This window comes from Onychomys torridus, chromosome 3 (assembly GCF_903995425.1).
Source record: "Onychomys torridus chromosome 3, mOncTor1.1, whole genome shotgun sequence".
In the NCBI taxonomy this organism is placed as follows: domain Eukaryota; kingdom Metazoa; phylum Chordata; class Mammalia; order Rodentia; family Cricetidae; genus Onychomys; species Onychomys torridus.
Genome location: NC_050445.1, coordinates 141,999,569 through 142,024,693, shown reverse-complemented (window position 1 = coordinate 142,024,693; position 25,125 = coordinate 141,999,569). Strand labels below are relative to the sequence as shown.

The window sequence follows — 25,125 nt, the reverse complement described above, 5'->3', positions numbered from 1 at the left end:
TGTGTGTGCGCAGGCGTGTGTGCACATGCATGCATGCCAGAGCACAAGTGTGGCGGTCAGAGGATGAGGACAACTTCGTGGACCCAGTTCTCCCTATTTGCTTTAAATAAGTCCTGGGAATTAAATTCGGGTCACCAGGCTTGTGTAGTAAGTAAAGTGCTTTTACTCACCACGCCATCTCACTGGCCTCATGGAATGATTTTACCTTGCTGTGTGAATATGGTCTCTCTCCTCCCCCTCCCCCTCTGCTTCAGTGCCAGAAGCGAGGATCCAGTGGACACAGAAGCTAGGATCCAGATCCATGCACTTGTTCTGTTTTTCCAAAAATTCTCTGCTGACCCACTCAACTAATTTCATAGCCTCTGAACGGGCCACAGCCTGTGATTTGAAAAGCACTGATCTGGGGTTGCTTCATTAGGGCAAATGAAGACAATTAACATCTGAAACCATTGGGTCGCAGCACTGGCCCAGTCGCTATGACTCAGGTTCTTTAATTCCTGAAATTGGATTTCCCATCTCCATTGCCATTGGTGCCTTCAGAGTGAGTGCCTGCCATCCATGTGTCTTCTAGCAAGGACCCTCTTGTCAGGGTCTTCAGACCGTCTCTCTGAAAGAAACTGGGTCTGAAGTCAAACATGGCTCTTTCTTTAGGTTAATGGAGGATTATCATTTATAAAATTATAATCGGAGCCCTGATTTATGATTTCACTAATTCAGCAACATTCATTGAGAGTTTTTAGGGTCTAGCAAATCAGTACATTGAATAAATCAGCACATTCATGCTTGGGAGTTAGAGGTTCATAGCAACCACAGTGCTGTGCCCTCAAGGAGCTTGGCTTGCAAAGCGGGGGCACAAGGCACACATAGGCCCACAGCATGAAAAGTACCATCACAGAGGCACTGGCTAGCCCAGCTGGAAGGCAATCAGAAGGGGAAGAACCCAGCAACGAGAAGGGGAGGTTTGATTTGGGTCTTGAAGCTCATATAGGAGTTTAAGTGGAAGCATTGGCCAGGCTGTGAGAATGTTCTCAAGGTTCCCTGAGTTTGGAACTGGCCAGCCTGTGGGAATGTTCTCAAAGTTCCCTGAGTTTGGAATAAAAGCAACGATTTTTATGTTGAAACAACTGGGGACCAAATTTATCTCAGAAGGACAATTGCGAGGGCTTTTGTAGAAGGCAGTGAGGAAGAGGAGGGACCTGGGGGAGAGCACACAGGGTGTCTGATAGTCTCCAGGTGGGTTGTGGGCATGAACAAGGAATGGTGGTCAGGGAGAGGATGGGGGTAGATTCTGGACTTTGGGAGCTTGCTCAGATGTACAAGGAGAGGGGAAAGGGAGCAGCGTCTCTGGGTTTCCAGTTAAGCAACCATGTTGATGTTGATGGTATTTTTAGCAAAGGGAAGAGAAGTGGACTTGGTGTTGAGAACCATTGGAGGATTTCTGTGAGACATAGGGTTGGACATCTCCCTGTGTTCAGTGGCCTAGGGCAGGGCTTCTGGGGCATATGGGACAGGTTGGCTTCCTAGCTGGCCACGTGCTCATGAACTGTGTGGCTCAGGGTGAGCTACCTAATCTTTCTCTTATCTGCCAAATGGGGATGCAGTGTTTATTGTATAGGCTGCTTTGTAGGGATGGAGATGGTGGATACTAACAGCATGGGGTTACTGTCAGTGGTCTCAAATCTCAATTTTGCCACAGAATTGCATTGGATCTTGGCTATACTATTTCAGAGCTTGGGGTTCTGTTTCCTTACTCAGCTGGGGATGGTACTGGATTGGCCTATATCTAACATAATTTGAGTGCAAAATTTCTGTAATGTCTTCTAAAATTCAGAGAAGGAATGTCTGCACATTGTATGATAGAACTTAACTAACCAGGTTATGGGTGATGGGGACAGATATTTACATTTTCACTGTTGACTATGTCCTCTACCTCAGGAGACATATTGAGAGGAGAGCTTGGCATATGGCCTCCTGACTATTTAGGCTGTGTGTCTACATTGTGCTATAGTGCTCGGTGAAGGCAGTGAATGTAGGACTACAGCACTCAGACCCAGAGACCTTATAGACTACAGCCTTCTGCAATTGTAAATTCCAGAATTGAGTACTCTGTGGACCTACTGTGAGCTAGGTACTTCAGTGGCTATTGGAGGTGCTGTATGGGTCAGATGTGGGAGTTTGGGGCAAGCATCAGCAGAGGAGAGGTGGGGAAGACAGTGACAGGGTAGCCTAGGGTCTTTGGCTGCATGGGAGTAACCTTCAACGGAAGCAGGAGTGTTTGCTAGAGAAGGAGGGACTCTCAGCCTGTGACATCATCTCTTTCCAGTGAGAGCCTGGCACCTGGAGGAGAATTAGGCTGTGGAAGGAAGATGTTCCATTAGACAGACTGGCGATGATTAGAACTAAAAGAAACTACTCTCTTTTATTTATTAACTATAGCTTGGGCCATGCACTGAATGAGGTGCCATCTGCATGTGGATATCAACTGTACGCTGTTAGGAATTAATTGTGAGTTCAGACGAGGAAACTGGGTAACTCTTTAAGATCAGAGCTGGAATTTGAACACAGATATGACTGATTTGTACACCACACACACCCTTCCTACATGGAAAGCCGAGCAGAGAGGTGGAGCTCTGTAAAAAGTGCTTTGTGGTAGTAGAAACTGAGGAGTGGCGTAGCGATTCTAGCAGAGTTTGACTAGATTATAATTGTTGTCTCTGTGGATGGTCTCTGAGATTTCTGGAGAGGGGAGGGGAGAGTAAGTAAGTATACCATGAATGCATTGCATCCTGGGACAGCTCAGCAGGGAGGCAGGCTTGATAGCCAAGCTTGTCTGCAAGGAAACTGAAGCCACAGGGCTGAAGTGACTTGTCCACAGGAAGAACCTAGACTCACACCCGAGTTTTCTGGCCCCACCTCCTGTGCCCTCCCCTCTGCCCTCCATTGCCTTTCCAGAACATCCATAAATTCTACCATCTGCCTTATTTCCCCCCCCACCCCCATTCTGTCCACCCATTCCCTTGGCTGAATCTATCAGGCTCCCCGTGATGTGTATGGGTGGCCAAGCTTAAAACAAGCCACAGCCAGAATCTAAGTTGACTGCATAGTTCTTGCCTGAGTTGGTATGGATGGCTGGGTGTGCATGCATACATGTGTTTGTGTGTTGAAAGCCTGTGTGTCTTAGAGGGCCACAGTAGGGCTTTGAAGTCTCTATGGGAAGAGAGCGTGTGTGGTAAGGAGTGGGCTGGGATTTTGGTGACTTAGAACTGGTGGAGAAGCTATGGGATCTAGAGCCTTGGCCTCTGATCTGCCAGCCCCTCCTGCCCAAAGAAAGGGGTGCAGATGTGGGAAGTTAATTACTCAATTAATTCCAACAGCTCAGGCAGGCTTCTGCTCAGGAGATGATTTGCTGATGGGATGCGGAAACTGCTCATTTGCTAATTCTGGTAACTGACAGAAGACGGAAACTTGGGGGGTTGGGAGGCAGGAGTACAGTTAGTGCACCCCAGGGGCCTTGGACCACGACACTCTTTTTCTTCTTCCCTCCCCTTCCCCTTCCCCTTTCTTGCTTTTCAAGACAGGGTTTCTCTCTGTGTAGCCTTGGCTGTCCTGGAACTTGCTCTGTAGCCCAGGCTGACCTCGAACTCACAGAGATCCACCTGCCTCTGCCTCCCAAGTGCTGGGATTAAAGGCGTGTGCCATTACTGTCTGGCTGACCATGGCACCTTTAAGTGTGAACCTTGTTGTTGATCTTAAGTGAAGCAGTTGCTTACCCACTTCTGCCCTTCTTCCTGTGGTTTCCTGCTCATTAGCATTTGCATTAGAACAATTGGTTCTGTCCGTCCGTCGTCTGTCCATCCATGCTTACTAAGTAGTGGCATATGATGAGGATGTGGTAGATGCTAAAGGAGGCTTAATTGGTTCCCTGTTCCCTGCAACTGGCAGTCTACCTGCAGTCATTGGGCCCTTTTGGGCTATCTAGGCAATCACTTATCTAGGGGTAGTGCGGGAGGAGCTGTGTGTTGTGGCCACAAGGAAGACTGTTAATTGGGTCACCAGCCCGAGGAACCTCCATGCCAAGGGACAGTGGGCTGATTGAAGCTGAGGATTGGGCTGGTTGGTAGAGAGCCTAGTGAAACTATGTGATCATCTCTGATGCCAGAATGGCCAGTACGGAGCTGAATCAGAGGCAGAAGGAGGAGAATCAGAGCAGTGTAGGTATAGATACATGATGTCGGGTCAGGTTGAAAGCTCTTGGGGCTTTTGTTGGGTACCATCTGTGTTCATCTCTTTTGCTGAATGTTTCTCGGGGTTAGCAGGTATGTAAAAATGAGAGGTCAGAGCCCTAAGATGGTTCTCTGGTGAGTTGGATGGAGGTGGGGGTTGGGGAGTTGGAGGACGGCACATTGCCCATTGGCTGAGGCTGAGCAGTTACTTTGGCAGTCATGTCCTTTTTCAAATGGGAGAAGTTGTACTTTTTTAGTTATTTTCTCATCTTGGTGATATAGTACCCGAAAGAAACAACGTAAGGAAGTCCACCATGTTGGAGAAAACATGGTGGTGGGGGTTAGGGCTGGGGCAGCAGGAGTGTGGAATGGCTAGTTACATGGTATCCTAATTTGGGAAGGAGGGAGGTGGGGATGGAATCAGACATGGCCCCCATGTCTCCAAGCTAGGCTCCATCTCTCAAAGGCTCCACAGTCTTCTCCCAGAACCATGCCTCCAGCTGAGGATCAATTGTTCAAGCTGGTGAGTCCTTGGATTTCATACCCAAGCCATGTAGAGTGTAATTTAGAGGCTGACAGAAGTGTCTTGAGGTTGCTTTGGTCCTTGTGTGCAAACCCCTTGAGAAGAGGGATGGGGATAGCAGTGAGGAGCTCTTGCCACCTGCAGCTAGAGAAGGTTTTCTAGAGGTGCTGGCTCACAGCTCTTGCATGTGTGTGGGGAGAGGAAGCGCCAGTTAGATCCAGTCAGCAGCCTTCTAAGCAGCAACCCTCAAATGGCAGCGTATTTTAGAATCCTGGAAAGTGGAAAATTTCTTAACGGAATGGTTGTGTCAGGGTCCAGCCTCCAGATATTCCAACTTAGTGGGAGCCGCACGTGTCAGGAGTTGGCAGGCTACGTATGACTCTCAGGTTCTAAAAGAGGTGGCTTGGGAACCACGCTTAGAGAAACTGCTTAGAAAGCACTCTACATTGTGGAGAGTGTTGGACCAGAACTCTGAGGAGGCAGATGCTGGCTAGTAGGTGATTAGTCTCACGTGCAAGTCTTTTTCACTGGGAGCGATGGTGTCTGCTGCAGATTTTCTGGTACTCTGTGAGTGAGGGTGATGCCAATAAACTCCCTCTGACCAGCATACATTTTCCTATGCACATAGCTGTTGTCATTGCTTGTAAAATGTTGACAGATATGTTTAGAAGACTCTGGATAGGTTGAAGCCAAGGCAGGGAAAGGAGAATACAAAGACTGTTCCCTCAATCCAGAGAGTAAGTCTATTTCTTTAAGGTATGGGTGGCTGCTTCTGGATTGAGGTAGCCAGTGACAGGGAGCCAGGTCCTAGAGCTCTCCAATTACAGCACCTGCTGGCCTAACTCTTCCCCTCTCGCTGGTGCTGATGCTGCTTCAACTGAACAATTAGAGTTGTAGGATGCTGCTGGTGGCCCTGGGTGATTTTGCTGATGTCCCACAGCGTGAGGTTGGAGTGCGGGTAGCTTGTGTCCAGAATGTCTACTTTCTCCACCCCTTCTCAAGCCAGCTTCCAGTCACTTGGATGTCTTTTGGTGGTGTAGGGCTTGGAGTATGTACCACCCTATAGTACAGAAGGATGGTATCATTGGAATTCCCATGAAGGGAAGAGTTTTGTTGCTAAATTCCACTGGTTCCTCGGTTCTGTGCTCTTTATTCTTAGTTTTGGTGTCCAGTGAGGTCAGTGTAGATGTCTTTAAAAAACGATAGTGATAGAGCTTTTCTCTAGACTTTGACCTTTGGCTTTAGGATGTGTTTAGATATAATCAACACATCTTTGTTGAGTGTACCAGTGTGTAACTAGCAAGTGCACAGTACTGGGAGGGATTCCGTAGTGGGGAAAGGAGGGGAGTCATCCTCAGCATAGAGTTCACCCCTTGGGGCTGTGTTTTTATCTGGCTCCTGTGTCAGGACAAGGAGAATTGGTGCTGCCGTGCTCCCTTTCTCGTTGTTGGAACTTCTGGGGATTTGTAGGGCGGGGATAGGAGTCCTTTTGCTGTGGAGACTGGGGTCACATTCAGAAATGGAATCTGGGTGTGCCTAAGGCAGCCCTTGACTCATGTTCCTGTGACTTGTAGGTTGGAAGGTGTGGCCTGGGGGTTTCTGGACCCTGTGCTGAGGACTGGTCTAAGGGGATGACCAGTCCCTCCATAACTCCCAAGACGGCCTCCTCAGTGAACTAGCTTCTCTATCTCCTACCCAGGCTGGCCGCCTGCTGTGGCTACGTGCTGCAGCTGGGCCTGCAGAACTTAAAATAGCATTATGAGCTGTCCGCCTTGCATGTGGGGAGCCTGCCCGAGGCATGATGGGGCATCCGCTTGATCCTTACCCTGGGGTAGAGAGCATTTTTGGGGTTTCTTGTCTCAAGAGTAGGGAATGGGGGACTGAAGTGGCTGAGGGCATGTAAATGGTGCCCGGGGGTGCAAGGGCTTGTCTTCCCCAGACCTCTTTAGGGAGCACTTCAGTCCTGACTTCAGATCTTCCACTGCCCCTCAGAGGCCTTGGCTTGACCTTCTCCATGACCCTTTCTGCTGCCAAGGGTTAGCAATGTTGTGCCCCATTACAGCCTAAAGGAAGAGTAAGTGAAGTACAGAGTTGGGACAGGTAGACCTGGGCCAGGTCCCAGTGGGCGGGCCAGGGCATCTGGGGTCTTTGCTGAGCAGGCAATAACCTGGGGGCTTCTTCCTGCTAAGGAGATCAGGATGGGAAACCACTCCAAGGCCTGCCTGCCTTCATTCACTCATGCAGAAGAATGCATTGAACACCCCCCGCCCCCACACACGTTAAGCTCTGTTCTTGGCTGTGGCAATATAGCAATGAATGAGACAGACACAAATCCCTACTCTTCTAAAGGTCATTTCTAGTGGGTGGCAACATCATTAACAAACTACACAGTAAGAAATGTAAATTCCACTGTGTTTTGGGAATAAGGGGAGTGGAGAAAGCTGAACAGGGTAAGAATGCTTGGAAGGTTCTGGAGAAGATGTCTGAATGAAGGTCAAGGGGTCAGGGGAACTGGCAATGCAGAGATCTGAAGACAGAATGCTTAGGTAGAGTGAATGGTGAAGGCTCTGAAGTAAGAGAACAGAGCGGGTGGTGTGGCCAGAGTGAGGGAGAGGAGACTGATTGATTCTTGTAAGAACTTCATCTTTTTTCTCTGGGAGCAGTGGGAAGCATGGGCCTCATGGGACAGGATCACTGCGGTTATCTTCTGGGGTTGGTAGGTCTGTGAGGAAAGCTCCCCACTCTGCTTCCCTGTGCCTTGTTCAGCCTCCATCACCAGGCCCCAAACCCCAGTCACGGAGACTTTCACTCGGGGATGAGGGCCCTGGTGGGGCTGGGTTTCTTCTCCCTGCCTTTGGGTTTCTTTTAGGGGAAGAGAGTAGGTTTGTTAGAGTGGTTTGCTGGAGCCTGCTTAGACTTCCAGTTGAGAGCTTCTTAGTAAGTAACCAGAGAATTTGCCAGCTGCTGTTAAACTGTGGGTTGTTTGCGGCTGGCCATAGTGGCCATTGGTAAGCATTGTGGATCAGGGCTTCCCCTAGGGGCTGGTCGGTAAATACTTAGTAGTCCATCACTGTTCTATGATCTCTGCTCTGCTGGATCATGGTTTTGGAGGACAGGGCCTGTCTTTGCTTTCATTTGGCAAAGTGTCTGTGCTCATGGTCTGTGAAGTGTCAAAGGGCACAGGGAGCATTGGATGCAGGTGGTGAAGTTGGTGTTCGGGGCAAGCAGCGGATGTTCCCCAGGATAGACAGCCCATGTCCCATGAGGTTGCAGTGGATATGGAAATTTCATGATTTCCCTGGCTTGATAATCCTAGTGGAGGATTGCTTTTTCTCACCCCTGCTTCTTTCCTCTCCTTGTCTCTGTGTGTGTGTAGGACAGATTTGAAGTATGCTTCAGTCCAGGCCAGCCTTGTGTATTAAAAACAGAGCCTAGCACTGATTTCAGATAAAGCTGCTAGGTCTGCTGCAGAAGTCAGGAGACGTGGTTCCGCCCAGCTCTATGAACTGGTTTCTCCCTTAAAACTGGGAACACATTCCCTGCTTATCTTTCAGGGGTCTGGTGTGAGGATCAGATACGATCTGAAGTATGAAAAATCCCTTTAGTCCCAAGAAAAACCCGCACTAGTCCCAAGCAACGTTGCTTTTGCTCATGCGTCCTTGCACCGGCTCCCCTCCTCTGTCTTCCTCCTGCTACGATGCCATGCACCCCCACTCAAGGCTCTTTTCTTCATAAAGGTTTCTCCTCTGAGCAGGGCCTCCCAGCACTCACAGTTTGCACATCTGCTCTCCACTTATTCTGAGCAGGGGCATTCCCTGGTGACACCTGCAGTGAGGGACAACCCAGGATTGGCACCGTGTCGGGGCTGATGGACTCCTGTGGGTCTTATTTGTTCCATCAAACTCCTATGACATGCACTGGTCGGCTAGATGGTGAGTGTGCATGGGTGGTTCTGAAGGATAGTTCTTTCTAGCAGATAAAGGAATTCCCAGATCATCTGCCCTTCATGATCATACCCAGCTCCATTTCATGGATGATAAAATACAAGAGCACTCATCCATGTGTCCGTCCGTCCGTCCATCCATCCATCCATCCATCCATCCATCATATGCCCTGTGCTTAGAGAACTACAAGTTTCCCACCTGGGTAGCCCGGACTGGAACTTGGGCCCCGAATCTTTTGTCAGGCCCTGGGTCTCGGTGTGTGTGTGTGTGTGTGTGTGTGTGTGTGTGTGCACGAGCGCGCGCACGCGCGCGCGCTCAGGTGTATGCTGGCACCTGGTGTGGCTAGGATATTGGAAGCACCTCTTGAGATGGGAGCTTGAGAGATGAATGGCCACCTGGACACACCAAGGCTTATGGAGTCCAGGATGGTCATTTGAGCTGTTACAGTTTCTAGAGATGGCTGAATCTGGAGGGTGACTATAGATGGATAGCCTTCAGAGGGGAGGACAGGTGGTGGGGATCCATTGAGGTAAGACACACCAGCCAGCCAGTGGACAGTATTGTGGGTATCTCAATCATGTATGATGACTTAGGGGAGAGGCTTTGGGGCTCTCTGCACTATGGGAGAGAGCCAGTTTCATTTCAGGTTTAAGTGTGTACCATGAATCAAGCTGGGTCAGTGAGTTATTCTTGTATGGAGTTTCTTAGGTTCTTGTGTGTGGGACAAAAAGATATTTATGCAAATAACCACGATACAGTGCATAATAAAACCAGTGCCTAAAGGAGAGATTCAGAGGAAGAAGAGCCCTCACTGTTGGAGGATCCTTCATTGATGATAAGATGTTTTTGAAACAGTGGCCAAAGGCAGAGGTGGGTAGGAGCCCATGATGGGACAGGCAGTATGAGCCAGATGTGGAGCCCCAGAGTTGCGGGTGGAAAGCGAGAAAGCTTGGACTGTCAGTCTATAGGACATAGGCAGGGGCTTGTGGGAAGTAAGGCTGACAGCACAGCGTAGATCTCCAGTGACAAGCTCAAGCATTTGTGATTATGTATCTAGAGAGCCAGTGGAGATTGTGAGTTGATCCACATCTCTGAGCTCCACCCTGGAGCAATAATGGTGAGCACAGTAGGGGATTCTGGGAAGACCTGGGAGCAGGGAGCCCAGGCAGAAGCCTGGCAGGTGAAGGGCAGTAACAGGGAGGGAGCACGTGGTAGGGAATGTGTGCATGCCCCTGCCTTCAGTTCAGGGTGCCATGTGTGTACAGAACTTGGCAATCTGGGCATGTGTTGAGGAAGTGTAGTGTAGCCGGTAATGGTTGGGAACAAATACAGTTTGATTGGTGACAATAGGGATGAATTTCTGTTGGCGCAATGTAAAACTTTGGAAAGTCTTTCTAGAACTGCTGGAGGTTTGGTAGCCCAGGTGGCCAAGGAAAGGATGTGACTTGTGACCATTTTCACTAGTACCTTGACATGGAGAAAATGCTTGGAGGTTTGGGGGTGAGGGGCTGGATGCTTCCAGATGGAGGCTCCTTCAGTGACTTAAACTGGCCTCAAGAGGAAGGAGAGAAAGAACCAGGTGGTGGTTCCTGCTTATGCCTTGTTTCTTAGAGGACCCTGAGGTTCTGCGAACACAACGGGACTTGTGCACTGTGATATTTGTGAGTCACCAGACATCCTCCTGTAGGGAGGCCTGCTTTCTGGCACTGTCAGTCTATCAGTGGAACACACGTTACCCCCTCTGATGGGTTCTGAGCAGGGCGGACATCTGGATACCTTTCCACCTTCTTAACTATAGGGCATCACCAAGTACTTCTCCTGCTCTGTCTCCTGCCAGTGACTCCAGCACCAGTCCTGTAGCTCTTGGCACAGTGGAGGGAGACAGGGAAGAGAGACAGGAGACAGTAGCCCCTGGAGTCAGCAAGGGTTCCAGCTGTAAGGCCAGCTTGCTGGCGGGCTGGATGCTGGGTCAGAGAGCACTATCCTAGCTGGTAAGTCTGTGTTCTCCATGGAGTGGTTTAGGAATATTGGATTGCTGGGTCAGTAAATTTCTGCTGGTGCATGGCAATAAACCTCAGGCTTCATCACACTTGCCTGTGTCGGGCAGTCTGCCTTATCTCATCCTCCCAAAGCCACCTGCCCTCCTTGATAAGTACTAATAACAAATGCTTTCTTTCTTTTTCCTCTGCTTCCTGGGACTGAAAGGCCTAGTGTGGCCATGGGTGGGGCTGCAGGTCCATCTGCCTGTCCAGTACAATGCCCTATGTACCAGGCCTTTCTACAGGGTCTAATAGGGAGGTGATTGGCCTAGGAATGAAAGATGGACCTGGCTGGGGACTCTCCTGGAAAAATGTCTTAGGGGCTGAGTGCTTCTGAGGACAAAGAGGATGCTTGCTCTCAGCAGGTCACAAACTAGGAGGGTAGGTGGAAGACCAGGAAACATTGCAGTGCATTAACTCTGAAGGCTGTCTGGAGTGGCCAAGACACATGACCACGGCCATGCTGTTGCCCCCTGGACTGTGGGTATGAGCAAGTTGGGGTGCCAAGGAAATGAGGTTTCGGGGAAGGGAGCTGCAGGGAGGAGAGGAAGAGTGTTCTTGGTTGGGACTGTAGCCCAGGAAAAGTGTGGGCTAGAGCTGATGACAGGCTAGAGGGGTCCGCAGATTCTTGCTGCCCTCCTGGCCTCCTGGGCTCCAATCTCACCCTCCTTTCAGCTCCATTCTGCTAACTCTTAGTCTCAGCTAGCATGTGGTGCGTGCCTCACCTCTGCTCCATGCCCACTTTGCCCAGCACTTCCCTTCCTAGGATGCTCTCCTGTCTGTCTTTCCCCTGCCTACTTCCAAAGTGTAAAGCATGCACCTGGCATTGGAGCTCAGAGACCCATAGAGGACCCACTAACCCAGCATCCCTCATTTGTAGTTGAGGAACTGGGGGTCACACAGATAACCAGCACCCTGAGACTTTTAGCGCTGAGCAGTGCAAGGCTCCCCCAAGCCCTTCCCGTGCATGTCCTCCTTTGCACTTTGTGAATTGGTTTCATCAGTTTATTTCTAGGCTGGCCTGTGGGTCAGCCGTAGTCCTGGGTGCTGGGTGTGCAACAATGAGAAAGATCAGTCTCTGGTGCCCTGGCCTTGTGATCTAATGGGAGAGAATCACCGAGGAAATTGTCACTTGGAGAAGCACACACTTTCAAACTGTCATGAATACTATGCGAGAGACAGGCCATTGTGCTCGGAGAATATAGTGGGGACGGAGCTGAGCATGGCAGGTAGGGACCCAGAAAGTCAGAAAAAAGACTTTTGTGGAGGAGTCCAGAAGAGAGGATGGTGAAGGCCAGCCAGGCAGAGGGAACAGCATGGGCGGAAGCACAGAGGAGAGCAGAACAAGAGCTTAGTGTTTGCTGGAGCCTGAGGAGAGGCAGGCAGGGTCCATTGGACTGGACCTTTAAGGTTTTTTGAATATTTTGAAACTAGGTCTCATGCATCCCAGACAGCTTCAAACTCCATACATAGCCGAGGCTGACCTTGAACTCCTGATCCTCTGTCTCCATCTCTCAAGTGCTGGGATTACAAGTGTGTACCACCGTTCCTGGCTCTTAAAGGTTGTTTTAAGAGTTTGGATTATCCTAGAAAAGGAGAATCACAAACACATTCAGTTGTTTGTCTGCACACATGAGCACATGATTAGAATGTTAGTAGATGAGATACCACTGCAGGGATTACAGCAGAGAGGCTTTGGTAAGATGGTGTGTCTGGAGTGGGGGTGTGAAGAAGGACCCTGGTGAGCAGTGAGGTAGGCATGGACTGGGCACTGTCTGTGGCATCATAGGAGGGGGAGAGAGACACTGTGGTAAGACAGAATTGGTAGGGAGCAGGTGGTGTATGAAGTTGGATGAGGATGGGGTTTCTGGATTAGACAATGTGATAGACATCCAGGCTATTTATCAAGAAGCGTAGTGTTGGGCAAGTCATTCTCTGTGGGGAATGTGAAATCCAAGATGCCTGTGACAGCCACATGGGGAGGATGGGTAGAAGGAGTCTTGTATATGTGTTTGGGACTCAGAAGACAGGTGAGGGCCAAGTGGGCACCCAGGTGTCACCAGCTGTCAGGGGAGAAACTGATGTTCTCAAGCTTAGAAACAGGGTCACAGGACATTGCATGTTCGTAGTGGGGTGTCTGTTTTTTCTCTGTTCAACCCCGCCCTAACGAGACTGGCATGGGGACTCTGTTTACTATAATAGTTACTATTGGTCATGATCATGGTGCCCCAGTGTGCCAGGCATTTTTCTGTGGCCCAGACTCTGTGCTGTGTGTATTACAGTTATATTCATGACCTCAGATCAATGATTTTGCCTGAAGCTTAGAAAGGGTGCGTTGTCATTTCATTTTATAGATGAGGATTGAGACACAGGGTGGCTGAGTGCTTATTCTAGGTTGTCCAGATCAACCAAGGCCCAAAGCCCAGGTGGCTCCAGATGACTGTTTCACTAGACATGTTCCCTGTCCTTGGGATAGAACAGGTGGATGGAAACTACCAAGCTTACTCCATTCTAGTTCACAGACCCTGTCCCAGATGACTCAGTTCCTAAAGATGTTTGGTGTGCGCTGGTTTTAGGGGTTGGCTTTGTGACCGTCCCTGCCACTGTGTGACTCTGCATATTTCAGTACTCCTGGCTAGGTCAGGAGTGGGCTGGTACATAGCTGTGGTCCTATTTCCCAGGAGTGAAGCTGACTGACCTGTCCAGAGGTACCAGTACATGCTTCCCTGTCATGGGGTGCTTATGTACAGCCAAGGGTCTCTGAATCATTATTCCCCAGCAGCCAGGTTTCTGGCACATCTCAACCCCAGCCCAAAGTGGTTTTGCTCTTGAGTTCTGAAGCCTGGCATATCACACTGTGGCATTCACATGCGTTCCTGGGACCAAGTTGCAGGCAGAGATGTTTCTGTTTGCCCTGCCCTTGGAACCCCTCTGCAAGGCTCTATACACCCAACACAGCAAGGGGCCAGGGGCATCCTTGTCCTGTCTCTTTTAATTTTCCTACCCTCCTGTTTCTGGACTCATCTTCCAGAATAGCTCTGTGGACCTGTAGGTTAAACTTGTTGCCTGCTTATCCATCCATTCAAGGACATGCCATGTATTAGGACGAGCACAATATGATTGTTATGAGTACATCAGTTAACATCATGACATTTCCACCATTACTTGCTGGGTGTTTCCTGGGCTGCCTCATCAGAGTCTGATGTCCTGAGGTGGCCTCCCTTCCAGGAACAATTCCATAGATTTTGGCTTGGGTCCCGTTCTTTGGTGAGTGAACTTGGAGCTCAGCTGTCCAGCTTGGGAATGATAGCCATCCTTTTCTCTAAGTAGCTACTATGTGGTAGTCACTGTGACAGGCACTTGAGGGTGTGTGTGTGTGTGTGTTTGTGTGTGTGTGTGTGTGTGTGTGTAATGAACAGGATGCAAGTGTTGTTGTCTTTTAGAAGCTCAGACCAGAGCAGAGGCAGGTGAGCCATTGCAGTGTAAACAAAGTGCTGAGAGGGAGCATGGAGCCATTCTCTAGAAGAGGCGGCCTGCCCTGATTTGTAATGTTCTAAGCAATTAATTCATCCCTTCTTAGAACTGTGAGCCCTCCCACTGACACAAACCTTATTTGTTTTCTTCATTAGTCTTAGGAAGCTTACACACAAAAATGCAGCTCTCTCCTTTCTCTCTCTCTCTCTCCCTCTCCCTCTCCCTCTCCCTCTCCATCTCCATCTCTCCACCCCCCCCAATGCTGTGTAGCCCAGGCTAGCCTGGAACTCAAAGCCCTGACCTAGCCTTCCAAGAGCTGGGATAACTAAAGCAGTGTGTGCCCAGCTTCATTTAGCTCCTTACTCTCCAGCCTCTTCACAGTCATTGTTATCCTCCATTCTGAATCCATATTTCAAGCTGTTTTGTGTTCTTAGCAAATAGGAGAGTGGCCCCCGTCACTGTTTCCTGCCTAGTGAATCTTCCTGTAGAGATCTGGGAGGTGGGCCTCCTGCTAGGGACCACTCACTCATTCCTGAGGAGTTTGCTCAGCAATTAAAGCATTCCTTTTACAGCCAAAGAAGATCTCAGATCTGGAGGTTAGAACTTGGGGTGAATAGCTTCCTTCTACAGTGGTTGCCCAGCCTGCTTGTTCCTACTCACAGCAAGCAGCACTTTGGTCTCCCCTAAACTCAGGTTTATGGTTAAGGGCTAGGGGTGTGAGATGCTGCAGTACAGTCACACACAAGAGTAGCCAGCTTGGGCCAGAAGGAGTATGGGAAGACACCAGCGATTGAGCCCTGCCTCACCGAAAGCCCGGGAAGTTCTGGAGAGACACAAAGCACTTGGCATTTACCAGGGAGCCGAAAAGCCCTTGTCTCCTGGCTGCCACTCAGAACAGATGTGGAATGCTTGTTTCTCACATTTACTTTTCTTGCTCTTCCTTGAGAATTCTGTACTTGCTCTTTCTCTTTTCCTCTTTCCTTTTTTTTTTTTTTTTCATAAAGAAAGGCGTGGGGAGAAGTGAAGCAGGTCTGCATTGTTGCATGCAGAGAACCCTCAAAGGCTCTCCTGGGTCTGACCGGGTGTGGAGAATTGAGAAGGGTCTGGGGGAGTAGCATCACATCACCTGGTTGCTCCTTCTGCATCCCTGATCTCAGAACCCGCAGCAGCCTCATCTGCTAGCCCTTTGCTATCTCTCTTCTTCCCCTGCTGCCAGGCTCAGCTTCCTGGGCCTCGTAGTGGCCATGGGCCTGGCTGCCTGGAAAACTGTAGCTCCAGCTTTCACATGCCCTACATGTAGCTTGCAAAGTAGTTCCTGTTCACACCCTGGCCTGTCCCCTCACTGCTTCCTGAGTGGACCACACTCAAGCCCGTCTTCTCCCACCCACTTTAAAGAGGCCTGGTTCAAGGTAGGACCACAAGGTAGCTCCCCACTTAGCCTGCCATGTGGATCCTGCATCGTTCTGTTGTAATGCCCTGGGTATCAGTGGAGTCAGGGTAGAAGGCTGTTTTCCACAGCTGGATGGTGAGCTCCTGGATTGCCCCATTCATCTTGATTATTCATCCTGGTACCTATGCTCAGGGATCTGCCCACAGTGACCCATTTGTCTCTAGTAGATGGTTTCCTCAAGGGGGCAGAGGGCTGGGGATGGGTGTGTTCTGGCTCCATTTACCTTTGTCTTAAGATAGGGTACATTCTCTGCCCTCCTCAATGCATTCTTCTGTCCTTATTGGTGAAATTATTAAGGTCATTCCATGTAGTTAAAAGGGAGGTTTATTTTGTGGGGTAACTTACAAGTGAAGGGATAGGTAACAGGGTCTTGGAAAGGTGTGGAGTCTTGGAAAGGTGTGGAGCAGTCCGGCGGTGTTCTCTGGTTAACTCTCGGTCTACCTCCAGTTTCCAGGGTCCAGGAACTAAGAGAACTGGCCCAACCAGATCTTGGGTCTTCAGGGTCCTCTCTCAGTCCCACCTTGTAGGCTTGACAGTTACTGAAGCCTCAATGGGGGTTGGAACTTCCAGATCAAAGCTGGAATGGCTGCCCACTACATGTCCTTCCCTCTCTCCACTCTTTGTGACAGCCCTCAGATCTTTGCTGATTACCTGTCCAGTCCAGAGCATCACTCAGCCATCTTCTTCCCTGTCCCCCTAATTCAGTATCCTTTTACCTAAAGAACCCCCTAGCCATCCGGACATGCCATCTCAGGCTCCCTGTTGTGCTCTAAGATTCTGTTAGACTGGAAGACTGCCAAGGGCAGCAAGTGTTTAAAATCCAAGAGAGGATGACACAAGGGCTTGGAAAGCATACCCAAGTCCACAGTTTCCTTTTCTGTAAAATGGACTGGTCACCACACCTATGTGGTAAGGTCAGCCTGGTGAGTGTAAGGGCTTATGAATTGCATTTGCTCTTCTTAGTTTGATAGTGACTCAGCTGGGTGTCGTAGTGAGACTTCATTGTAGCCTTGACAAGTGTGACCAGGGGGAGCAGGGATGTGGCGCTGGAAAGCCTTCTTCCCTTGTCTGCCTGCTGTCACCTGGCCTTCTGGTCCCAAGCCCTGGAGGTATCCGTTCATTTCTAATCACACAGTGATAGGACAGCCCAGGGACCAGGGGAGATTGGTATGATTGGTGCAGATGTGAGCTGGGGAGAAGAGATGGGAGAAGATAACAAGGCAGGGGCTTAGCATGGTGGGGAGCCTTGATGATTAACTCCTCCCCCCCCCCCCAGATATAACAATCCCTCTTGTGTTCAGAGCCCACCCGCCCTGACTGGCCTCACCCTTGTTGGCTCACTTCACACATAACACATCTGGGTGTTCCCGAACTCCACACTGACAGGAGGAATGGTAATCAGGCTGGCTCGAGCTGCCAGGGAAGAGCTGGTCCCCTAACTCTAGTCCAGCTGGTCCATGTCCCCATCAGAAGTAATGTTAGAAGAAAGAAGAGGTAACTCTGCACCCTCAAGCAGTCGAGTGAGGCTGCAGAGGACAGAAAGCCTTAGCCATTCTGGCCAGGTTGCTTGGTGCTCCCATAGGAGCCACCTTAGACATCTGCCCCCTTTTCTGCAGACAACATCCCAGAACCGTTGTGTCCAACAGGAGAGATGCTTGCTGCTGGTGACAGTTCACACAGAGCTTTGCTGCTGGGCTCCCCCGGGGTTCAGAAGGTGCAAATAGTACAGTTTCTGTAAAGGAGCCACACTCCAGATCTCAGTTATTGCCTCCAGGGTGGGGGGTAAGTGAACATGAAATCCTCCTAGGTAGAATTACTATCCCCTCACTGCACAGCCTTGGCCAGCTGTGTCCATCTGTGCCTCTATGGTAATGAACAACTTCCTGTCCTAACTAGATTTTGTGCTGCCCAGAGGGCAGCCTATGTTTCTTAAAGGGCTCTCTCTTAGGGCTCAGAATAGAGGGTTGAGGGTTCCAGGGTAGACCCCTACCTCTTGGAAGGTCATGGATTCATCCATCTAGCCATCCCTATGGAGTGCCTTCCAGAAGCTGAGCTCCTTGTTGGGTGCTGGGGTTACAGAGCCTGGTAAAATTTAGCTCCCTTACTAGGGATTCAGCCACACAAAGGAAAGACTTGGTCTCTGTCCCCCCTCCCCCAACCCCTCGCTCCCCACCTCCAGTCTTTTATTTCTCGTTATTTGCAAACTGTGGTGGCCCCAGGTCAGCAATGCAGACTTCTGCACAAGCCCAGGGGAGGCTGTCTTTATTGCAATGCTTTACAAGAGGACCAAGGGCTGTTTCGGATGTTCCCCTGGCAGGCACATTTCTCTTTCTTTCCTGGGACCTCGGGCTCCAAGAGAACCCAGTGTGACCAAGAGCACTGCTACCTTGCTCTACTGCTGGCATAAGCAGTGTCCCACCTGCCCCTGGCAGCCCTCGGCGTCCCACTCAGGAACGCAGAGGCGGGGGCTCGCGCGCAGCTGCAGGAGTCTCTCGGAGCCGCGCTTGCGTGTGCGTGGGGAGGGGGCGGGGTGGGCGGCGCACCCCGCCGAGGCCTGGGGGCGCTTGCCTACACCTTGCGTCTCTGCTGCGGTCCATCTAGCTGTGCGCAGTAGCCATTCTCACGTGTGCAAAAGCGTGGTGTGTGTGTGTGTGTGTGTGTGTGTGTGTGTGTGTGTGTGTGTTTAAAGGTACAGCTTGAGACCGTGAGACCATGTTGTGCCCCAGGCTGGACAGGCCCGATGTTCTTAGGGGGCGGCGGCCAGCCTGCTAGTGACCGCGTTTCTTTCCCTTCCAGCCTTTCTCCCCTGACCTATCCTCTGGTTTTCTTGGATCCTTGGTACCTCCAGCTGTCTCCCTCTTCTCGCCATCCCTGCTGGGGCAAAAGAAACCAGTGCTTTTCCAAGGAGGTGCTGCTTCATTCCCAATCACTGAGCCCTTGACATTTAGAAGGGCTCTGGGCACACTGGTTTAGGCACACAGCAGACCGCTAATCCTATTAAAGATATTGTTTCATGGGGAGGGGTAGCCAGGCAGGCCTTGAGCCCATTGGTCGGATGCAAAGCAGGGGGCGGGGCCCAGAGCCCGGGGAAGGGGCTGGAGGCGATTTCAGAGTCGAGAGTCAGGGCTGGGATTTCGCCGGGCAAGCCCAGCGGTTGCAGCTGCGGCGGATCCCGAGGCTCTGCCCGTGGTGCACCCGGGCAGCCTAGGGCCGTCAGCGGCTCCGCAAAGTCGCGGAGCAAGGGAGGCCAAGAGCCCGCAAAGTGGTGGGGTTTTGAGCTGGGTCTGGGCTAGAAGAGGCGTGCCTGCCGAGCCTAGATCCCGGCGCCCTTCGGCCTCGAGTGCAGCGACCGGTTGACGGTGCAGCCGCCTGGGGAAGAGCAGTCAAATTGCAGCCTCCCCAAAGAAGCTTAGTTACGCAGGAACCGGAGGCTCCCTGAAGCGTGCTTAGAGCCGTGTCGCAGAGCCCTCCCGGGCCAGCGGGCTAAGGCTGGGAGCCCGGCGCCGTCCCAGAGGCAGTGGACCCCTGGCAGCGGGTTGCTCCGCTAGTGCTCTCTGGTGCAGAGAAGGGGCGTGCAAAGCTCCAACGGTCTGCCCGCTCAAAACCCGTGCCCGACCCGGGTGCCCCCTCTGTCCCATTCTGGGAGCAATGCCCCCCGCCCCTCGTGCCCCCCGGGAACGACGTGAGCATGGAGAAGTCGAGTAGTGAGGATTCTTCGATCCACCGGAGTCCATCTTTGGACAGCAAGGACTCGGACTTTGCCAAGCCGTCCACCTCTGGCCGCCCGTTCGGCCGTGGCTTCACGGCTGGCGCCTTTTACGGCACCGCGGGTTCTCGGGGTCAGAGCCACACGGAGGCCGGCGTTAAGACTGACAAGTACAATGCACCCAAAGGCAGCAAGTACGTGGTGTTTTACCTGGACCTGTCCTTTGTGTTCCTCCTAGAATTTAAGAAGTGCAACATGGCCAGGGGCTGCCTCTGCTGCTTGAAGTACATGATGTTCCTCTTCAATTTGATATTCTGGGTAAGTCCTTAAGGTTGAGTCTTCAGTCGCTCCCTCTCCTTGCTTTGCACACCGTGAATACCCTCTTCCTCCTCGTTGCTGCATCGTTCCCTTCTCTACTCAAAGGTAAGTGCTTTAAAGAAAAAAAATCTCATCCCTCCTTTTGCGTCCTTCTCTTCGTTTTCCCCTTCTCATCTATGGCTGAATGGAGGCTCCAACTTGTCGGTCTTCCGTGAGAGACATGGTCTGCTCCTAGGAAGCCGGCAAAGTTTGCCACTGTCCCGTCCCCCCCCCCACCTAGAAAAGCGACGCTGAAGTACCTGCATCAGGGGACCTGCATCAGTGGGTGTGGGTCAGACTTGGAGCAGCTGTGCCGCTGCGCTGGTGCGAGACCGAGGAGGATGGTTTCCGAGTTTCTTCTGTTGTTCCTGAATGCAGGAGAAAGTCTGCGGCATTGTGGGAGTGGGATGGAGGGTGTGGGTGTGGAGGTCACAGCCTCCAGCACATTTCAGTGGCTCCCAGGAAAAGGAGGAGGTAGTGATATGGGATGGGGGACTGGCTGTTGCTTTTGAGGGATTGCCATGGACAGGGCAGCCAGAAGTCTGGCCACACTTTCCCAGGCTCCAGGAGGCCCCAAGACTGAGAAGGGACAAAGGGAGACAGGCAGTGATGCCCCCGTCCTTGATGAGAGAGGATTATTTTTTTCTAGAGAAAGTGTCTATGGATGCTGTGCGCTGGCTTACACATACTCCCTGTCTGATGTGTGATACTGGGGACCAGGCATGCACAAGAAGTACTAGTAACAAACTGGATGCAAACTTCTTAAATTCATATTGGATTCTTTCACCCTTACTGCTGTCTCTGTCTTTCTTCCCCAGAGCTCAGACTACTCAGCACAGATGTTTGGCTCATCCCCAGGCTCTGTCCTGGCCACTGGCTGGAGGCTGTCAGCTGCCATGCATGGTCCGAGAGGAGCCTGGGGGCAGGAGAAAGACATCCCCAGTGAGGCTGGGTAGCAGTGTGCAGCTTCTGTGGAGTGACCGACCCACTTTAAGAAAAACTTTTGTGTGTGTGTGTGTGTGTGTGTGTACTGGAGGGGGCAACTTTCCTGGAGAGGTGAAAGCTCTAGACTGTGAAGGAAGAATCGTGAGTCTTGGTCTGGTTTCTATTCTTTGTTAGATTCTTGTGTGACCTTGAGTGACTCACTGTGCCCCTTAAGGCTGGGGCTTCTTCTCCAGTCCAGGCTGTTAGGATGGTCTTCATGGTCCTTAGCTATGTCATATCCTGGGGGTGTCACCTAGCTGATCCCCTCAGTGCATCTGTTTCTTTTCCTGAGAGCTTGGTCTGAGATGAGGTGGGTTCTTCTAGATATTTCCATAGTCTGGGAGCGGAGTGGGGAGGAATTGGTGATTAGTGTCACCTGTCACGTGCTTGGGGTTTCAGGAACGCTGGGGCAGATAGTCTCATTCTCTTTCTGGTGATGAGAACCATTGGAATGTTAAGAATTTGTGGGCCGGTGCCATCTGCCTTCTCCTCTTCGCCAGGGTCTGTGTCAGCCAAGTACTTGTGTTTCCTTGGTGTCCTGGTCCACACGAGTGCTGCACCTTCATTTGCTCTCTCAGAGTTTCAGCCTACCTTTTGGTTTGCCCACTGCACGTGTATTAATTATATGAAGACGCTGTGGGCGTGGATGCCTAGTGCCTTTTGACTAGTGAGTGACTCCCACTCAGCAGCCCGGCTCCTGGCCACCTTCACCTCGCCGCCTGCTGGCCACAGTTGGTATAACAGCTTGTGATGCCTTCAGAATGATTGTAGCCTGGTTTGAGGGTGTGGGGGCCCTTTGCAGGCTAGGGTCTGTGTCACAAACATAGCAGCAACCAAATGGAGTGAATCTGAAGAGAGGCTCTCAGTATGGTGTTATGTGGTTGGGGTCCCCGAGTCCCAAGTAATGGGGAAGAGAAGTGAGGTATCGGAGCTGCCCATAATAGAGGCTCTTCTAGCACCTTAAGCTGTTGTGTGAGGAGTGATTCTATCTTTTCTACAAGTGTGGCAGCCGTTCCTCTCTAAGCCAGTTTGTTGATGTGTCTGCCCTTTCTAGTGTAGTTAGAAGTTAGAGATCTTGCTTCCTGGTCCGAATTAGAACGCTTCCCTGGCGGAAGAGATGCACCGTCCCACTCCCTGACTTTCTCATTGCTTAGTATTTTCAGAATTCCTATGACAAACCATAAGCTAGGGTGAGTTGAATTTCAAAGACACTTTTTTTTAATGCCACTACCATGAGAGATGCTGAAATAGACTATAGATTTTAGGAAAGATGGGGGATTTAGCAGAAGAGGAGTGGACAGTTGCCTGTGTTTGCCAGTGGTTCCTGGGACCGGGAGGAATCTGGGATGGTAGTTCATCATGCTGTACTCAGGTGAGGACTTTCTCCAGGCAGGTGCTCCTCAGCTCAGTGTAGGGGTGGAACAGAGGAGAGAGTTAAATGAGAAGATGCGGCATGGTGGGGCGGATGTGGCCAGGCTCCCGGAAGGTCTCTGCTGCTGCTCTCACGCACACTGAGTGGGGGACACAGGAGGACACTGGAGTGAGGGAGGGTCAAACAGCCCACTGAGGCCAGCAAGCAGAGTGACTTAGCCATTACTTGTTTTAGTGGCTCAAAAGCCCCAGAGGACCCCCCCCCCCAACACACACCCAGGATTAGAGTTGAACTTGAGACCCATAGTCAGTAGTACATTTCTCATGGATGAGAGCCTTTCTGGTAGTCCCCAGACACAATGCCACACCCCCTGTATGATAGAGCCTCTGGAGGAGTCCTGGTTCAGTGCAGTCTTGAACTTGAACTGCATTCCCCCTTGGCTGACCTCCTCACCACTGGGTGGAGCTTTGAGGGCAGAGGGATTGGTGAGGGTCCTGTGATGTCACTGGGCATAGGACGGAGGCGGGGCTGTACTGCTCATGCTACTTACTAAGAAAAGGGCAGGTGCCTCCAGGGCTGCTGGGTGCCTGCCTGCTGGTGGGGGTCCAGGTCTCTTCCTGGTATGCTGGCTTCAGCCAGACCGTTCTAGCCTGGTAGGCGGCCCAGTGCACCATGGGAGCCTGGGGCACCGGGAGGGCTGCTTGTCTGGGGACCTGACATAGATGGAGAGAATAAAGGAAGGCATATGTAGCCATCCCCTCCTCTTGTCCCCCTCCACACACACCACCCCATCCTGATTCTCAGAGCCACAGAGAATTCTGGCTTCCTGACGGACAAAAATCGGAAGGCTGCAGTCTACAAAAGCTTCTCTCAGCCCATGCATCTCTGGGTCCAGTCCGGGGTGCCTGGGAGAATGTTCCAGAGGGGGTGGGAGGGGAAGAGAGGGGAAAAGTGGGCAAGAGGGATCTATGCATGCCGTGACTAGCATATCCAGATCCCAGCCCAGTTCTTCCCAACCTGAATCCAGTTGTTGTCTGAGATGGAGGGACTGGGGCAGATGGGCATCCTAATTGCCACTCAGGCTAAGTCACTTTTCATGCTTGCCAGCAGAGGTGTCCTGTCCTTTTAAATCATGGCTGACAGAGCAGTGACACCCTAGCCCCTTTGGAAGCCTGTTCCTTGTGGATTGCTCCTTTTATGAAGGCCAATTAGTACCAGAGGAGGAAGTCTTGAGTGCAGTAGTTAGAGCAAGGGCAAGGTAGACATGGAGCTGTCACAGGCGAGTGCGGGGGGGGATTGGGGGGGGGGGGTTGGTGGCGTTCCTGATTAATTGCCCTGAAGGTCGGGCCCCTCTTGCTTGCTGTCTTTGGGAGCTGCTGTCCAGGGCAGTCCTCTCTACCACCTTAGCTGCTTACATTCCATACAGCATGGCCTCTGTGGGCTCTGGACTAAGGTCTGTGCACAGTGAATGTAAGGAAACCTATAGTGCTAGAGAGACTCTGTGGGTGCCTTCTGTTTTGAGGGCTCTTTGAAGAAGTTCAGGTTGGGACTTGGCCTCACCTGGTCTCTCTCTGCAGGAGAGTCAGGTGCTGCAGGCAGCACAGGGAGAGACATTTAGGGATTTCCCATAGTGCTCGGAGTGAGGGTGATTCCCTGGGAGGCTGCTACAAGCAGATCTTTTGGAGGTGGAGTGGGGCTAGGTCTGTCTGATGGGGTCGAGAAGCAAGATGAAGGGTCTGGCGGGTACCCCTAGACACCCTTGGAACGTGGCTGTGAGAGAATGCCAGCTCTGTGTTCATTTCCAAAGCATTAAAAATTAAACTTCCTGGTCTTAATATCTATTTTTAAACCATGTCAGAGCCAGCAATTGCTGTCAATCAAGAGGGCCTGGGGAGGAGGAGGGAAGAGATAGAAAAAGTCCCCTATGAGATGAAAGAACTGCAGGGACCTGCAGGCTTACCCAGCACAACCAGGCCGGCCCTGTCCTGGGAACACTCCGGCTGCTTCTACCTCGTGTGCTTGGCTGCCCTTGGCTGAACTTGGCAGCAGGCTTGCTATGGCTTAGGAGGGTATTGGGTCCCAGTTGAGTCCATTCACTCACTCCACAACTATTTGCTGAATGCCCGCTCCATGCACAGGAGCCTCCAGTTGGTGAGGACAGGGCAGATCAGTTTTCTCAGGCCAGGAAGTCGTGGAATCAAGAGGTCATTTGTCCTGTCCTGCATGCAGCACTTGAACCCAGTGCTGCCAAGGGTAGTGTCTGTGTAGGTGGGGGCCGCCTGCTTCCCCAACATTTTAGGGTGGGCAACTGCAGGCCTGGAACCAGCATCCTGGCTTGACTTGGCCTTTCCCCTCCCTGACCCCTGTACTCTATCTAATTCCCCTTCTCTGGACTGTTTCTCGTATCAGAAAGAGAGAGAATTTAAAAAGAGCTTCAGGCATTCCTCCTCACTGGGTTTGTAAAATACCACCAGTGAATCGGGGCTTTTCTGTTTTCTTCTGTGGAAAGGACAGACAGATGCCCTGTGGCCTATGGACACGGTGTGCATTTGTCGAGTACTTGTAAGCCATGCTGTTGAGCTGCTCAGAGTCCCATGGAGTCAGACACACATGTGAAGAAGACAGTGGGCACTCGATAGAGCTATTTAGTAGAGCAATATGGCTTAGTGGAGACCAGCTACAAAGATTTCCAAGCTGAGCAAGTTACACTTGGATTTTGAGGGATGGACAGGAGCTTGATAATCGGGTGAGGCTGGGGTCCAGGCAGAGGAGAAGGGTGGGAGAGAGAGACTATGTTGATAGACTCCTCAGCGCGTCTCTTGGTTCTCTGATGGTGACCACCATAGTAGGTCTTGCTGTGTCACTTGGCTACAGGCTGCTGTGGTGAGTAATCTGGCTTTAGAGCCATGCTTTGTTCCGCCCCTCCCCCGCCCCTGCTCCGTGCTGCCCCTCCCCGCCCCCCCTTTCCCTCTGTGATGTGCCTGCTTGTTTGGTTCCAGTGAGGAAGCTTTGAAGCCAGGCTAACCCATCGGGCAGAGCTAAGTCTTCTGAGC

At 51.3% G+C, this 25,125-nt stretch overlaps 1 protein-coding gene across 6 annotated transcripts in view; it reads left to right on the top strand.

Moving 5' to 3' along the window:
- Tspan9 (tetraspanin 9) overlaps positions 1-25,125 on the top strand; it is a 182,088-nt gene that overhangs the window by 86,671 nt on the left and 70,292 nt on the right. For 5 of the 6 annotated variants that reach the window (XM_036181521.1, XM_036181523.1, XM_036181526.1 and 2 more), the window contains one exon: positions 19,598-19,677. In XM_036181521.1, coding sequence (XP_036037414.1) covers positions 19,615-19,677 — 63 coding nt within the window. In that variant the 5' untranslated portion in view covers positions 19,598-19,614. Of the gene's footprint in view, positions 1-18,734; positions 19,678-25,125 lie in introns of those variants that run through there. The other variant, XM_036181520.1, reaches the window with a different exon arrangement.